This window comes from Ornithorhynchus anatinus, chromosome X2, assembly GCF_004115215.2.
Source record: "Ornithorhynchus anatinus isolate Pmale09 chromosome X2, mOrnAna1.pri.v4, whole genome shotgun sequence".
Classification (NCBI taxonomy): domain Eukaryota; kingdom Metazoa; phylum Chordata; class Mammalia; order Monotremata; family Ornithorhynchidae; genus Ornithorhynchus; species Ornithorhynchus anatinus.
In genome coordinates this window covers 8,465,684-8,481,835 of record NC_041750.1, presented here as the reverse complement: position 1 = coordinate 8,481,835, position 16,152 = coordinate 8,465,684, and the positions used below count along the sequence as shown (strand labels likewise).

General features: G+C 57.5%; 1 protein-coding gene across 1 annotated transcript; it reads left to right on the top strand.

Annotated features, from left to right (window-relative positions):
* The first annotated feature begins 3,501 nt into the window (after positions 1-3,501).
* CCDC130 (coiled-coil domain containing 130) lies at positions 3,502-16,152 on the top strand. The gene is made up of 10 exons (XM_029053091.2): positions 3,502-3,802; positions 5,516-5,559; positions 6,186-6,239; positions 6,869-6,951; positions 7,986-8,041; positions 8,868-8,928; positions 10,508-10,650; positions 11,215-11,387; positions 14,046-14,184; positions 15,012-16,152. The coding sequence occupies exons 2-10, from the start codon at positions 5,557-5,559 to the stop codon at positions 15,422-15,424; spliced, it is 1,125 nt and encodes a 374-aa protein (XP_028908924.1). The 5' UTR covers positions 3,502-3,802; positions 5,516-5,556; the 3' UTR covers positions 15,425-16,152.

Below are 16,152 nucleotides of genomic sequence, written 5' to 3'. Positions count from 1 at the left end.
CCGTCTGCGCCGAATGTCCACGCTCGGTCCCCTCGGCCTCCCCTCTCACCCGCCGGGACCCTACTTTGGTGGACTTCGGTCTTGCCGACCTAGCGAGGATCAGCTTTAATCTGCCGGGGGGGGGGTGGGGGGGTGGGGGGGTGGTATTTGAGTTGGAAGGCATTTTGGCCGCGGTAGAAACGGTCGCGAAAAGCACTGTTCCGAAGAAGACCGGTTTTAGTGCTCGACGAGGGAGCTGAACTCTACGGGGGAGGCGGCCCAGCTAAAGCTGCTTTCAGCTTTCGTTCATGTCGATCTACTAGTTCATTTCTCCGGTCTGGTGTCAGCCTCCTGTCTCCCTCCCCAGGCGGGAAATGGCAGATTGGCTCCCCGATTGTCCCTCCCTCCCAGATGGACCATAATAAGAAGAATAATAGTACTCGTTAAGCGCTTACTCTGGGCCATGCGTTGTTCTCTAAGCGCTGAGGTTGATAGAGGTTCATCGGGTGGGACGCAGTCCCTGTCCCACCTGGGGCTCGCTCTTATCCCCATTTTCCAACTGGGGTCCAGAGAAGTGAAATGACTAGCGCAAGGCCACGCAGCAGACGGGTGGCAGAGCCGGGATTAGAACCCAGGTCCTTCTGACTGGCAGGCATCCTTAGAGGACAGCCTCTTATGCTAGAGGGGAGAGGGTCACGGTGCGGAAACTGCCCATAGAGAACAAAGGAGGAGCCTCGGTCCCGAGACTTGGGTCGATCGGTCGTATTTACCGAGCGCACACTGTGTGCGGAGCACTGTGCTAAGCGCTCGGGGGAGCACAGTATAACAATATAACAGACATCCCCTGCCCACAGCGAGCTTACAGCAGAGGGGGAGACAGACACGAGTATAAATTAAATTACGGATAAGGACCTAAGTGCTACGGGGTTGGGGGCGCCGATGAATAAAGGGAGAGAGGCGGAGCGACACAGAAGGGAGCGGGAGAAGAGGAAACGAGGGCTTAGTCAGGGAAGGCCTCTTGGAGGAGGTGGGCCTTCGCTAAGGCTTCGAAGGAGGGGAGAGTCACTGTCGGATATTCGTTCATTCGTTCGATAGTATTTATTGAGCCCTTACTATGTGCAGAGCGCCGTACTGAGCGCTCGGAACGGACAAATCGGTAACAGATAGGGACGGCCCCTGCCCTTCGACGGACTCTCAGGGGATATGAAGAGGGAGGGCGATCCAGGCCAGAGGCGGGACGTGGGCGAGAGGTCGGCGGCGAGATGGAGGTTCGGAGAGTAGGTTGGCATTGGAGGAGCGGAGCGCGCGGGCCGGGTCGGAGCAGGAGAGTAGGGAGGCGAGGTAGGAGGGGGGCGGGGTGATCGAGGCCTTCAAAGCCGACGGCGAGGAGATTCCGTCGGATGGGCTGGAGGTTCTTGAGGAAGGGGGGAGACCCGGACTCGACGGTTCTGTAGAAACTTGGGGGCCGACAGACTACCCGGAGGAACCGATTCGACCGCCGGCGGTTGGCGGGCTCGGGGGGGGGGGGGGGGGGGGGGGCGCGCGTGCGCGTCCGCACGTGTAGGCGCGTCTCCCTCCCACTGGAGCCTGGAGCGCAACGAGTGAGTAGGCAAGCAGGGGTGAAGCAGATCGCGGAGCCCACGGGAGAAGACGGCCGTACAGAACTTGGGAGCCGGCCGGTAGTCCGCGGGATTACGGCGACAGTCCGGCCGAATGAAGTCAACGCCCTGCAGGATCGCCTGCAGGCGCGCGGCCTCGATCGTAATTCTAAGCGTTTCTGCAGGCTCTTGGTGGCTCTCGGGAAAGCGGCAACAGGGGAGAAGCGTTTCAGGACAGGGAAACGTCACAGGTTCAAGCTGCGTCCAGAAGTGGGTGTCGTAGATGACTGCTTGCGAACGCAGGCGTGGGTCTGCACGGACCTGTTTTCGAGCCAGGGTCTGAGAGAGAGGAGGGAGGGAAGGAAGGGATAATAATAATAATGATAATGGCATTTGTTAAGTGCTTACTATGTGCGAAGCACTGTTCTAAGCACTGGGTGCGGGGGGGCGGGGGGCGGATACAAGGTGATCAGGTTGTCCCACGTAGGGCTCACGGTCTTCATCCCCATTTTCCAGATCAGGTGAGACACAGAGAAGTGACTCGTCCAAGGTCACCCGGCTGACAAGCGGCGGAGCGGGGATTAGAACCCACGACCTCAGACTGCCAAGCCCGGGCTCTTGCCGCTGAGCCCCGCTGCTTCATAGTAAGCGCTTAACAAACAATAAGCACTCGGTAAAATACCACTGATTTAATAATAATAATAACGGTGGTATTTGTTAAGCGCTTCCTATGTGCCAAGCACTGTTCTAAGCACTGGGGTAGATAATAATAATAATAATGTCGGTATCTGTTAAGCGCTTACTACGTGCAGAGCACTGTTCTAAGCGCTGGGGGAGATACGGGGTCATCGGGTCGTCCCACGTGAGGCTCACGGTTAATCCCCGTTTTCCAGATGAGGTAACCGAGGCCCAGAGAAGTGAAGTGACTCGCCCACGGTCCCACAGCTGACGAGTGGCAGAGCCGGGAGTGGAACCCATGACCTCTGACTCCCAAGCCCAGGGTCTTTCCACTGAGCCACGCTGCAGGCGATCAGGTTGTCCCACGTAGGGCTCACAGACTTCATCCCCATTTTCCAGATGAGGTAAGTGAGGCCCAGAGAAGGGAAGTGACTCGTCCAAGGTCACCCGGCTGACAAGCGGCGGAGCGGGGATTCGAACCCACGACCTCAGACTCCCAAGCCCGGGCTCTTGCCGCTGAGCCCCGCTGCCTCACAGTCCGCGCTTTTACCACACAATCCGCGCTCTAGTCCACTCCCCGGCGCTTAGTCGAGTGCTCTGCACTGTAAGCCCGTCAAACGGCAGGGACCGTCTCTATCTGTTGCCGACTTGTTCATCCCAAGCGCTTAGTACAGTGCTCTGCACATAGTAAGCGCTCAATAAATACTATTGAATGAATGAATGAATGAACGAGCCCGCGCGGTGCAATGAGACTCGCTCGCAATAAAGCAATAAAGAATACAGTGGATGAGACTGTGAGCCCGTCATCTGTATCCATTCCGAGCGCTCGGTACAGTGCTCTGCACGGACGGCTCAGTGGAAAGAGCCCGGGCTTGGGAGTCAGAGGCGAGTCACTTCTCTTCTCTGGGCCTCAGTTAGTTACCTCATCTGGAAAATGGGGATTAACTGTGAGCCTCACGTGGGACGACCTGATGACCCCGTATCTACCCCAGCGCTTAGAACAGTGCTCTGCCCATAGTAAGCGCTTAACAAATACCGACGTTATTATTATTATCGATAGATACTAGTGAATGAATGAATGAATGAAGCTTCTCCAGAACCGCTCAAACGGCGAGGCGAGGCCGATCACGTGAGAGGGGCGCCGCTCGCCCCGGTCACGTGAGGGGGGCGCCGCTCGCCCCGGTCACGTGAGGGGGGTGCGGCTGCGCGGGCGGTCGGAAAGGACTTCCGAGAGCGGGCGCGGATTGATGACGTCAGGGGGTCGGCCCGGCCAGCCGTCGAGGGCGGTATTTACCTCAGAGGAGGGATTTCCCCCCTCGTTTCCACGGAGACCAAGGATCCTCCCTTCGTCGGGGGTCCCGCCGCGCCCCCCCCCCCCCCTTTCTCCGAGACCTTCCCTCGGACGAGCCCATCGTCCCCCAGAGCGCCGCCGCTTCGGACCCTCCGGCCCCTTCCATCTGGGCATCTTGCCCGGAGCGGCGTCCCCACTCCTCCCCTCGGCGCCCCTCCCGAGGGGGAGGAAGCAGGGTCGGGAAAAGGGGAGGAAGGTAAGGCAACGGTGACGGTGATGATCACGATGGTATTTGGCGAGCGCTTCCTACGTGCCAAGCACTGTTCTGAGCGCTGGGTGATCAGGGTGTCCCACGTGAGGCTCCCGGCCTTCATTCCCATTTAACAGGTGAGGGCACTGAGGCCCAGTGAAGCGACTTGCCCAAGGTCGCCCAGCAGACAGGTGGCGGAGGCGGGATTAGAACCCAGGTCCTCTGAGCCCGGGCTCTACCCGTTTCCTCATCACTCGTCTGCTACCTCACGAAGCCTCTGCCACTTGTCAGCTGGGTGACTGTGGGCAAGTCACTTCACTTCTCTGTGCCTCAGTTCCCTCATCTGCCTGTGAGCCTCACGTGGGACGACCTGATTCCCCTGGATCTCCCCCAGCGCTTAGAATAGTGCTCCGCACGTAGTGAGCGCTTAACAAATACCAATATTATTCATTCACTCAGTAGTATTTATCGAGCGCTTCCTATGTGCAGAGCACTGGACTAAGCGCTCGGAATGGACGAATCGGTAACAGATAGAGACGGTCCCTGCCCTCTGACGGGCGTACGGTCTAAGCCGGGGAGACGGACAAGGACAATAGCAATAAACAGAATCAAGGGGATGAACATCTCATTAAAATAATAGCAAATAAATAGAATCAAGGTGATGTACATCTCATTAACAAAATAAATAGGGTAATGGTATTACCCTAGGGTAAATAGGGTAAATAGTTCTTGCGGGTTGCCCATCGGTCAGTCGTATTTACGGAGCGCATACTGGGTGCAGAGCACTGTAATAATAATGTTGGTGTTTATTAAGCGCTTACTGTGTGCAGAGCACCGGTCTTAGCGCTGGGGTAGATACGGGCTCATCGGGTTGTCCCACGGGAGGCTCACAGTTAATCCCCATTTTACAGAGGAGGGAACTGAGGCCCAGAGAAGTGAAGTGACTTGCCCACAGTCACCCAGCTGACGAGTGACCGAGCCGGGATTCGAACCCGCGTCCTCTGACTCCCAAGCCCGGGCTCTTGCCACCGAGCCACGCTGCACTAAGCGCTTGGGTGCCGTGTGCATAGGGACGCGTTTTCGGGGAGGGCTTCTTGGGTGGAAAGCTGTAGCGGAAACGTAAAAGAAGGAAGGAACGTGGCTTAGTGGAAAGAGGACGGGCTTGGGAGTCAGGGGACGCGGGTTCGAGTCCCGGCTCCGCCACTTATCGGCTGTGACGCTTTCGGCAAGTCACCTCACTTCTCTGGGCCTCGGTGACCTCATCTGGAAAATGGGGATGAAGACTGAGCCCCACCAGGGACAACCCGATCACCTTGTATCTCCCCCAGCGCTCAGAACGGTGCTTGACAAATACCATCGTTATTAAATAACGGTTTGGGGGAGACTGGAAGCGGAAGCAAGCGACACCATCTAACGGACCTCCTTCCAGGCTCCTGGTCATCCGTTCGGTCGTATTTATCGAGCGCTTACTGTGTGCAGGGCACTGTGTGAGCGCTTGGAAAGTACGGTTTAGCAATAGAGACAATCCCTGCCCGCACCGGGCTTTCGGCCTTACTGACTCTCGCTCCCTGACAAACGAACCCTCTCCTTCCGTTTCAGTAAACCAACAGTGATCCTTAATCATCTCCTTAACCACAGAGCAGTGCGTGTGTGTGTGTGTGCGCGTACCTTATACGTAGGTGGCCGTGAGGATCTGGATTAAGTTGTTGTCTTTTACAGATCGAGGCGTTCGAGCTACTTGGCGTTAGACTCTTTTCAAGATGGTGAGTAGAATGCATCATTTCTTCGAGAGGCACAAGCTCTTGTCCTCATCTGTAGCTCAGCAGTCTTAAAGATGCTCGCAGATTAAGCATTCGGTCGACCTAATGATGGGAAGATGCTGGGTTTTGTCACCTCCTCCCATCCCTACTTAACAGTCCATTTTCACCCTGTTCCATAATAATAATAATCGAGGTATTTGTTGCCGGGTAAGTGCTGGGGTGGGTACGAGCGAATTGGTTTGGGCCCAGTCCGTGTCCCATGCGGGGCTCACAGTCTCAATCCCCATTTTAGAGAAGAGGAAACTGAGGCCCAGTGAAGCGACGTATCCGTGACCGCACAGCAGACGAGTGGTGGAGCCAGGATTAGAACCCATGGCCTTCTGACTCCCTGGCCCGTGCTCTAGACACTGCGCCATGCTGCTTCTCTGATCATCCTTCCTTGATCCCAGAGCGAAGACGTTTCCCCTTGGTTAAAAACTCCTTGTCTGGGGAAGTGGGGGGGGGCGGGGGAGGAGACCTGATCGTGAAAATAATTTCATCCGGGCTTAACCGATGAGATGGGGAGCCACGTCGTGCATGTTCATTTGCCGAAAGGGTACAGATGAGCGATATCTTTCTTTGGCTTCCAGGGTGAAAGAAAAGGGGTAAACAAGTATTACCCTCCTGACTTCGATCCAGCTAAGGTAAGAAAAAGATTTATTTGGCAGTCCGTGCGGCCAGGGAGGAAGCTGCCTGATGTGACACAGCTTGTGGTTGGCTGGCGCCTCAGTTAAAATACCTCTGATCTGAGCAGTGGTCCAGCTTCCCTTTGGGGATAGGCCGCGATGGCGGCGGCGGAATAAGACCGGGAATCGGGACAACCAGCCGATCCCGGCGTGAGGGAGGAGCACCGGGATTCCAGACCGTGAGCCCGTTGTTGGGTAGGGATCGTCTCTATCTGTTGCCGAACTGTACTTTCCAAGCGCTCAGTACAGGGCTCGGCACACGGTAAGCGCCCAGTAAATACGATCGGATGAACGAATGAATCGGCAGCTCCTTCCCCGCTCTGTCTCTGGACCTCCCCAGTGTGTTGAAATAAGGGGGATAAACAAAATGCCGTGGTGCGTTTGGACGGAAGACGCGGGCTCGTCGTGGGCGGGCATCATCACTGTTCACTGTTGTATCGTACTTTCCCAAGCGCTTAGTAGAGTGCTCCGCACACGGTAAGCGCTTGGTAAATACGACCGAAGGGACGAACGAATGGAAGGTGGCACCAGCCGCCGAAGGAGGTGGCCAACATCGCCGGCAGTCATCTGCTTTCGTTTCTTGACAGCATGGCTCTCTCAATCGGTACCAGAATAGCCACCCTCTGCGGGAGAGGGCACGGAAGCTCTCACAGGGCATCCTTATCATTCGGTAAGTGGAAAGGAACATTCCGGGCTTGGGGGAGACGGGCTTGGTCGGGGGGAAAGGGGCTGAGGGGTGGGGGTTCCCCTCCGGTGTGTAGAAGGCACGTGGGAAGGGAAGGCTACCGTTGGGTGCACGTTCCCTTCGTCGTCCTCGGGAGGGAAGACGCACAGCATCTCATTGCGGGCGGCAGGATGGCGCCCGCGGGCGAAGGGAATCAACCGCCGAGAAGCAGTGTGGCCTAATGTGTAGAGCCCGGGCCTGGGAGTCAGAAGTTCCGACCTGGGTCCTACTCCCGACTCTGCCACCTGTCCGCTGTATGACCTTGAGCAAGTCACTTCCGTGTGCCTCGGTCCCCTCGTGTGTAAAATGGGGAGAAGGCTGGGAGCCCCATGTGGGACGTGGACTGCGTCCAACCCCATTAGCTTGTATCTGCCTCGGCGCTTAGTACGGTGCCCGACGCATAGTAAGTGCTTAACAAAAGGCCATTTTTTAAAAAAAATCCATGCTGGGTATTTCCTGCCTGACACCTCTGCTCTCTGTGTGGATTCTGTTAAAATTTGCAGTTTGGGGCACAAGATTATGTGGGCCAAGCGTCTAGGGTAGAGCCTCTTATAGACCGAACAGGCAGGGGTGTCGTGGGGAGTGTGTTGTGGACAGGGAATGTGTTTGCTTGTGGTTATATTGTCCTCTCCCAAGCGCTTAGTACAGTGCTTTGCACACAGTAAGCGCTCAGTAAATACAAGCGAATGAATGAATGAATGAATGAATGAGGAGGAGGGGTCGGAGGTTCTTTAGAAAAGGAATACAGGTGCAATTTCCCCGAAAGTGCCCGAGATGCCCTCTGGCTCCCGTAAAGGCTGCTGAATCCGTGGAGTGGTGAAGAGTTGTTTATCCCATTTTCAAACGTGCCCCGCTCTCGAAGCCCGCCGGGCCTTTGTACGGAAACTAGCCCCGGGTCGGGATGAACTGGCTGGGACCCCAAGGGGATGTCTGGAAACGCTTGGGGGTTTTTTAAATTTTGGTGTGTTTTTTGCCCCCAGATTTGAGATGCCCTACAACATCTGGTGTGATGGCTGTAAAAACCACATCGGCATGGGTGAGTGTTCCTCCTCCAAGGAGTTAAAGGGAGACGAACTCCCTTCCGTTCTGGTCCTAAGCTGCCGTGATGCACCGTTGGTCCGCTGCTCGTACGTACTCGACCCGTGGCGTTGATTGAGCGCTCGCCGTGTGCAGAGCGCCGGGGAGAGCGCAGGCCTGGGAGTCGGGAGGCCATGGGTTCTGATCCCGGCTCTGTCGCTTGTCTGCTCCGTGACCTTGAGCGAGTCACTTCACTTCTCCGGGCCTCAGCCACTTCATCTGGAAAATGGGGATTGAGACCGTGAGCCTCACGTGGGGCCGACAACCCGACTTGCTTGTACCCACCCCGGTGCTTATTTCAAGGCCTGGCATGTAGTGAGTGCCTAACAAATACCATAATTATCACTATTATTTTTATTACAGTCTACTGGGCAGTGAGGGGGAAAGTGGTCACAGACCGAGTCCAGATAGCCTTACCCTTTTTGAATGGTGTTTGTTAAGCGCTTTCGTCTCGTCGGGCACTGTACTGAGCGCCGGGGTAGATAAAAGTTACTCAGGTTGGACACGGTCCCCGTCCCGCATGGGGCTCGCGGTCTTCGTCCCTCTTTTCCAGATGAGGAAACCGAGGCACAGAGAAGTCAAGTGACGTGTCCGTGATCACACAGCAGACAGGCGATGGATCCAGGATTAGAATCCAGGTCCTTCTGCCTCCCAGGCCGGGGCTCTGTCCGCTAAGACATGCTGCTTCTCTAAAGGTTTCTTGGTCTGATGGGGCTAGAGGCCCATATGACCAGCCCCCCAAAGTTCCTCTGGATTCTCTACTTCTTGCCTTCCCTTCTCCCCAGGTGTCCGTTACAATGCCGAAAAGAAGAAGGTCGGAAATTACTACACCACGCCGATCTACAGGTGACTCTGTCTTGGCGGTTCCCCTCCTTCCCCTGGGATGTGGAGTCTTAGGAGCCGGGCTGAGGGAACTGGGGAGGGGGGGTCACAGTCAGGTCGGGCTGCGAGAGGCAAGCTCCTCTCACTGTACCTGGAAACTCGATGCCACGTGGCCGGACCCTGAAGAAATCGATCGATGGTATTCACTGAGCGCTTACGGGGTGCAGAGGACTGGACCGAGCGCTTGGGAAAAGTACAGTCTGACAGAATTGATAGACGCGGTCCCTGCCCACTAGGAGCTTGCAGTCTAGAAGGGCAGACAGGCGTGAATATGCATAAGTTCCGGGTGGTGTACATGAGTGCCGTGGGGCTGAGGGAGGCTGAATAAAGGGAGCAAACAAGAAAACAATCTCGAATGCAGTGGTAATAGCAGGGCTATTCATTATTATTAATATTATTATGGTATTCGTTAAGTGTTTACTATGTGCCAGGCGCCGTACTGAGCACCGGAGTGGATACAAGCAAATCGGGTTGGACACGGTCCCCATCCCACGTGGGGCTCACGGTCTCAATCCCCAATTTCCAGGTGAGGTAACTGAGGCCCAGAGTAGCGAAGTGACGTGCCTGAGGTTACCCAGCAGACAAGCCGGGATCAGAACCCGTGACCTTCCGACTCCCAGGCCCGGGCTCATGCCTCTAGGCCGTGCTTAAGCGTCTGCCGTGTGCGGAGCGCTGCACTGAATGCCGGGGAAACAGCACAGGGGTGGGAATGAGACCCAGTCCCTGGCCCTCAGGGGGCTAGTGATGTACGTTTTGGTTAGGAAAAGAAAGACAATCTCCCGGGCCCAAGAACTAAATCTCTTTACCCTGAATTTGCTCAGGGAGTTTTGATTTTAGGAGACCTAAGACTAGGAACGGCCCACCTCTGAGCTATCCCGGAGGCCTCTAGACAGGAAACTCCCGTGGGCAGGGAACACGTCTACCAACTCCGTGGTAGTGTACTCTTCCCGAGCGCTTAATACAGTGCTCTGCACGCAGGGAGTGCTCAGGAAACACCGTCGACTGATTGATTTGATCGAGGCTTGACCTAGATCGCTGGTTTCCAAGATTCTCGGACTTTTTATTTTATTTCTTAACTGTTTTCATCCTTTATGTCCTCTTCCCTCGGGCCCCGATGTCAGGTTTCTTCACCCTAGCAACGTCTCCAGGTTCCCGGTCTTTTCCGCCCTTTCCGATCAGAACGGCCTCTCCGGACCACTCCCAAACCTCTGTGTCTGGAGGGTCATCGCCGTTTTTGTTTTGTCCTTCGAAAGGTATTCGTTAAGCGCTGCTGTGTGCCGGGCACTGTACTGAGCGCTGGGGTAGATGCGAGCTAATCAGGCTAGACTCAGTCCGTGCCTCACAGGGGTCTTCACCCCCGTTTTACAGATGAGGTACCTGGGGCACGGAAAAGCGGAGCGACTCGCCCGAGATCACACAGCAGACGAGCGGCAGAGCCGGGATTAGCACCCGGGTCCTTCTGACTCCCAGGCCCGGGCTCCATCCGCTAGGCCACGCCGCTTCACGCCCGTCGCCTAACCGGCGGTTCTCCCCCTCCTCCTAGATTCCGGATGAAATGTCACCTGTGCGTCAACTATATCGAAATGCAGACCGACCCCGCCAACTGCGACTACGTGATCGTGAGTGGCGCCCAGCGGAAGGAGGAGCGCTGGGACATGGAGGACAACGAGCAGATCTTGACCACGGGTGAGCGCCGTCTCCCGGCCCGGCGCACGGGGCGGCGTGGCTGGCGGGCGGGGGGGGGCGGGGGGGGGGGGGGCGGCCTTCCCGCGGGGAGCTAAGGGGGGTTTCCGGAGCTTCACAAGCGAGCGGTCCTCGTTTCGAAACCGGGCGGGAAGAGTTTTAGTCCAAGCAACGCGGCCTAGTGGACGGAGCCCGGGCCTTGGGAGTCAGAAGGTCATGGGTTCTAATCCCGGCTCCGCCCATTGTCTGCTGCGTGGCCTCGGGCAAGTCACTTCACTTCTCGGGGCCTCAGTTACCTCATCTGGAAAGTGGGGATTGAGACCGTGAGCCCCGTGGGGGACCGGGACCGTGTCCGACCCGATTTGCTTGTATCCACCCCAGCGCCTGGTACGCACGTCACACGTACCGTGATTGCTGTTATCTTCTAGACTGCGAGCTCGTCGTGGGCAGGAACGTGTCTGTTGTCCTCTCCCAAGCGCTTAGTACAGTGCTTTGCACACAGTGAGCGCTTAATAAATACGATCGGATGAATGAACGAATAACGCACGACCCGCCTTCTCGTTCCAGAGGGAGAGGAGAAGAAGAAGTTGGAGACGGATGCCATGTTCCGCCTAGAGCACGGCACGGCCGACCGGGGGAAGCTGCAGAAGGCCATTCCCACCCTGTCGAACATTCAGGAGGCCCAGAGCGCCTGGAAGGATGATTTTGCCCTCAACAGCATGCTGAGGCGGAAGTTTAGGGTGAGGAGGGGCCCAGAGGGGCGCGGAGTTAATAATTACGGTATTGAGCACTTGCTGTGTGCCAAGCGCCGTCCTAAGCGCCGGGGTAGACGCCAGGCAATCGGCTTGTCCCACGTGGGGCTCACGGTCTTCATCCCCATTTCCCAGGCGAGGGGACTGAGGCACCGAGAAGTTAAATGCCCTGCCCGAGGTCACGCGGCAGAGCCGGGATCAGAACCCACGTCCTCTGACTCCCAGGCCCGGGCTCTTTCCGCCAAGCCGCGAGTTGGGCGAGGCGGCAGCCGCCGCAGCGTCTCATAGCCCGCCTCCGCGTCGAGAAGCGATAATGAGGACTGTGGTATCTGTTCGGCGCTTACTATGTGCCAGGCGCCGTACTGAGCGCTGGGGTGGTTAGAAGCCAATCGGGTTGGACACGGTCCCCGGCCCACGTGGGGCTCCCAGCCTCAAGTGATGATTCTGGGTATCTTCTCTCCAATAATCATATTGATTGTGGTGTTTGTTAAGCGCTTACCGTGTGCCAGGCACTGTCTTAAGCTCTGGGGTGGATACAAGCAAATCGGGTTGGACACAGTCTCTGTCTCCCTTGGGACTCACGGTCTCAGCCCCCATTCGACAGATGAGGGAACTGAGGCCCGGAGAAGTCAGGTGACACAGCGGACGAGCGGCAGAGCCGGGATTAGAACCCGTGACCGTCTGCCTCCCGGGCCCCGGGCTCTATCCACTGGGCCGTGCCGCTTTTCACCTGCTTCTCAGGTACCGGACCCATTTACGGCCAGAGCGGCCACGGCAGCCTGCCGGTAGTGGGATTCGGCAGCATTTGCGGCTGGGGAATGTGTCCGCCGGCCGTGATGTCGTACTCTCCCAAGCGCTCGGCCCAGTGCTTTGCACACCGTCGGCACTCAGGTGCAACCGAACGAACGAGCGAAGGCGGCCCGGCGAGCGGTCGCCTTGGCCGGCTTCGTCGCCCCTTCTAACCGGCCTTTTTTCAGGACTCCGGCCCGCTCGGGGTCCGAGACCTTGCCCCCTTTCGGCCCGGCCCCAACGGGCACGACTGAGACCAGAACCCGGGTTTCCCGATTCCCAGAGCCGGGCTCTTTCCGCCAGACCGACATTCCGGAGCCCCGGGTGGCCTCTCTCATATCGGTGACCGGTGAGATGGAGAGGTCGGTGGTCGCCTCTAGACTCTAAGCTCGTCGTGGGCAGGGAACGTGTCCGTTCATTGTTCTCTCGTACACTCCCAAGTGCTTAGGACAGTGTCCTGCACACGGTAAGTGCTCGATAGATACGAATTAATGGATGAAAGGAGAGCAGTGTGGCCTAGCGGGAGAAAAGCACAGGGAGTCGGAGGACCTGGGTTCTAATCGCGGCTCCGCCACTTGTCTGTCCTGTGTCTTGGACGAGGCGCTTCATTTCTCTGTGCCTCGGTTTCTTCGGCTGTAAATCGGGGATTAAGACTGTGTGAGCTCCGTGTGGGACAAGGGACCGCGTCCAACCTTGTACCTTCCCCAGCTCCGGGCTCACAGTGAGCGCTTAACAAATACCATTAAAACAAAAACAACAGAAGGAGAGGCAAGAACGGGCCCAGTGAGTAGAAGAACAAGAGTCGTAGAGGCTTGATAGGAACGAAGGGTGCAGGCTGGGGCGTAGCGGGAGGAGAGAGCTGAATCCCTGCCTAAAAGCCAACCGTCAGGAGTTCCTTCTCGATACGGGAAGGTGTCGGAGGTTTTTGAGAAGTTCATTCGTTCATTAATTTAATCGTATTTATTGAGCGCTTACGGTGTGCAGGGTACCGAGCGCTTGGAAAGGACAGTTCAGCAGTAGAGACGCTCTGCCCACACCGGGCTCACGGTCTAGAGGCGGGGAGACAGACATCAAAAGGAGGAAACGGTCGTCAATATAAATGAATAGAATTATAGCTATGTACACGTCAAGCCAGGTAAATAAGCATCGATCTAAATAAATAGAATTATAGATATATACACGTATACGTAAGTGCCGTGGGGCGGTGCGGGGGGCGGAGCGGGGAGGTGCGTACAGAACTACATTTAAGGAAGACGATCCAGGCGACAAAGTGGAAGACCGGGCGGGGAGGGCAGTCAAGAGGCTATCTCTTGAGCGCTTCCATACGCGCCGAGCACTGTACCGAGCGCTTAAGGCCGATGCCTCCTCGAGGCAGGCTCCGCCAGGCGCCTGGACCAGAAGAGTGGCCATTCGGATGGCGAGGAAGAGGAAGATTCTGGAAAAGCGGAGGAGGAAGAACTGACGGGACCGACTCTGGGGGTCGGAAGAGGAGGGGGGAGTCAGGGACGGCGCCAGGGTTTGGGTTGAGAGACGGGCAGGACGGAGGCGGCGTCAACCGTGACGGGAGAGTGAGGTGGAGGAGAGGATCCGGCAGGGCGAGGTGGGTTGAGACATGACGAGCCCGACAGGCTCGCGGGCCGTCCGTGCGGAGAGGTCCCGGAGGCAAGAGGAAACGCGAGATCGCCGAGAAGGAGAGGTTGGGGTTAGCCGAGTCAGGTCCGCAAGCCATCCCCCCCCCAGAGGGGGTCGGCGAAGCCGTGGGAGCGGATGACCTCTTTGAAGGACGACGTTTTCACGGGGCGTCATCCTTTCGATTCCCGTATCTTCTCCCCTCCTCTCTCAATCCCGGTTCTTCAGGAAGAAAAAAAAGTCATCAAGGAGGAAGAAGAGAAGGATCTGGCTCTGCAAACCAAGGCGAATCTCAGCATCCCCCTGGTCCGGGAGTCCGAGGAGGATCGGAAGCTGGCTTCCCTGTTCAAGTACCACAGCCTAGACTGTACGCCGTGCTTCACTTAGCCTTTTTTTTTTTTTTTTTTTTTAAATTCCCCCTTACGGGATTCGTTGTTAATAGTCATGGTCTCCGTTAGGCGCTCGCTATGTGCCGGGCGCTGTACTGAGCGCCGGGGTGGATACAAGCAAACCGGGTGGGACACGGTCCCCGTCCCACGTGGGGCTCACGGTCTCGATCCCCATTTTGCAGATGAGGGAACCGAGGCCCAGAAAAGCAAAGCGACTCGCCCGAGGTCACAGAGCAGACAAGTGGCAGAGCCGGGATTAGAACCCACGACCTTCTGACTTCCGGCCCCGGGCCCTGTCCGCTTCGCCCTGCCGCTTCTAAGCGTCGAGCGCTTACTGTGTGTCGAGCGCTGTTTTAAGCGCCGGGGGAGATGCGAGCGAATTAGGTCGGACACAGTCCCCGTCCCGCATGGGGCTCCCCGGCTAACCAGGAGTCGGCACGGGGGAACCGAGGCCCCGAAGAGTGAAGCGACTTGCCCAAGGTCCCGCGGCAAGCATCTGGCAGAGCTGGGATCAGAACCCAGGCCCTCCGTCTCCCAGGCCCGTGCTCTTTCCTCTAAGCCAAGCTGCTGCTTTCTCTTGAGGTGGGAGGGAGCGTTAATGATTACGGCAAAACGGGTCAGCGCCGTCTTTCCTTGACCTGCGCCGTCTCCCCTTCCCCACCAAAGCTCGCGGCAGAGATCGGGCACAATAAGTGACGACGGACCAGCGTGGGAGGAAGCCATCTTGTGGGGTGGGGCGAGCTGAAAGGTGGTGAAGAGCTTGTCCTCGACTCTGATTTTCTCTTTTGCCCCTCCTCCTCCCAAGCTTACGAGGCCAAACGGAAACTGAAACGGACCGAGATCTCCGGCCGCCCCTGGTTCTCTCCGACCTCGACGCCTGGGTCGGGCGGCAAAGCCAGCGGTGTCCTGAAGAAGCTGGCGATGGGCCGGAAACCCTCAACCAGCAATCCCTCCCCTAGAGTGAGCAACCTGGGCATCGTCCTGCGGAAACCCAAGGAGGAGTGCGAGGACCCGGCCGGGGGGTTGGTGAGCGGCGGCGTCCCGGAGACCCTCGGGGCAGGCGAGGGAGAAGAGGGGTCTTGGGAAGTGGTCCGGGACGGCTCCGGTGGCCCATCGGACCCAGAGGGCCCTCAAGAGACAGAGTCCGAGAGGGCCCCTTGCGCCGCTAGCCTCGGCTCTTCCTTAGTCGCCGATTACTCGGACACCGAAAGCGACTGATTCGTCCTTCCCGGCTCCTCTCTTCGGGACCGGTCTAGGCTCCGGAGGTAACAGCCGCCGTCACCCCCAACCAGGGCCCGAGCCGGTCTCAAGTCGCTTCTCCTTGGGGGCGGTCGTGGAGACTCTTTCCCTTTCTCCCTTCCCCCCACCGCAGAAGCATTCAAGACCTGAAGCAGATTCCATTTGCTCCTTCCCAAATCATTTTTCCCTAGCAACGGAAGGCCAGAGCTGGGCTGCCTCCCACCGACCCTTGGAATCTGAAGTGGGCCTCCCCCCGGCTCCCCCCGGCCCCCGATCTTAACTCCCCTGTGACTGAGGTGTTTGTCTTTTAAATATTATTTATTTAATTTTGGTGGGAATGGGAAACGAGGGGCGGCGGTGAGGGGGTAGGAGGAGGAGTGAGCGATCGCCGACCCCCTTTCTTTCAGCCGTCCGGCTTGTACTCCGAACGCCGGGTTATTAAATCCAGGCCGCGTATTCATCCGGGTCGTGTCGCGAGCGGAACGGACGCCGAAGGGGAAGGTGGCGGGGCCGGGAAGAGTCCCGGCCTTCGGGTCCCTCGGAGCCTGAGCCGCAGGGTTTCGTTCGGACTGATCGCTCCGGCGTCTGCGGCGCTTGGCACGTAGTGAGCGCTTAACAAATGCCATCGCTATTATTACGCGGCCCCTCAAACCCGAAGCGGAGCGGATCGGGCCCTGGATTTCTGAACTAGTTTGACGGCATCTGGA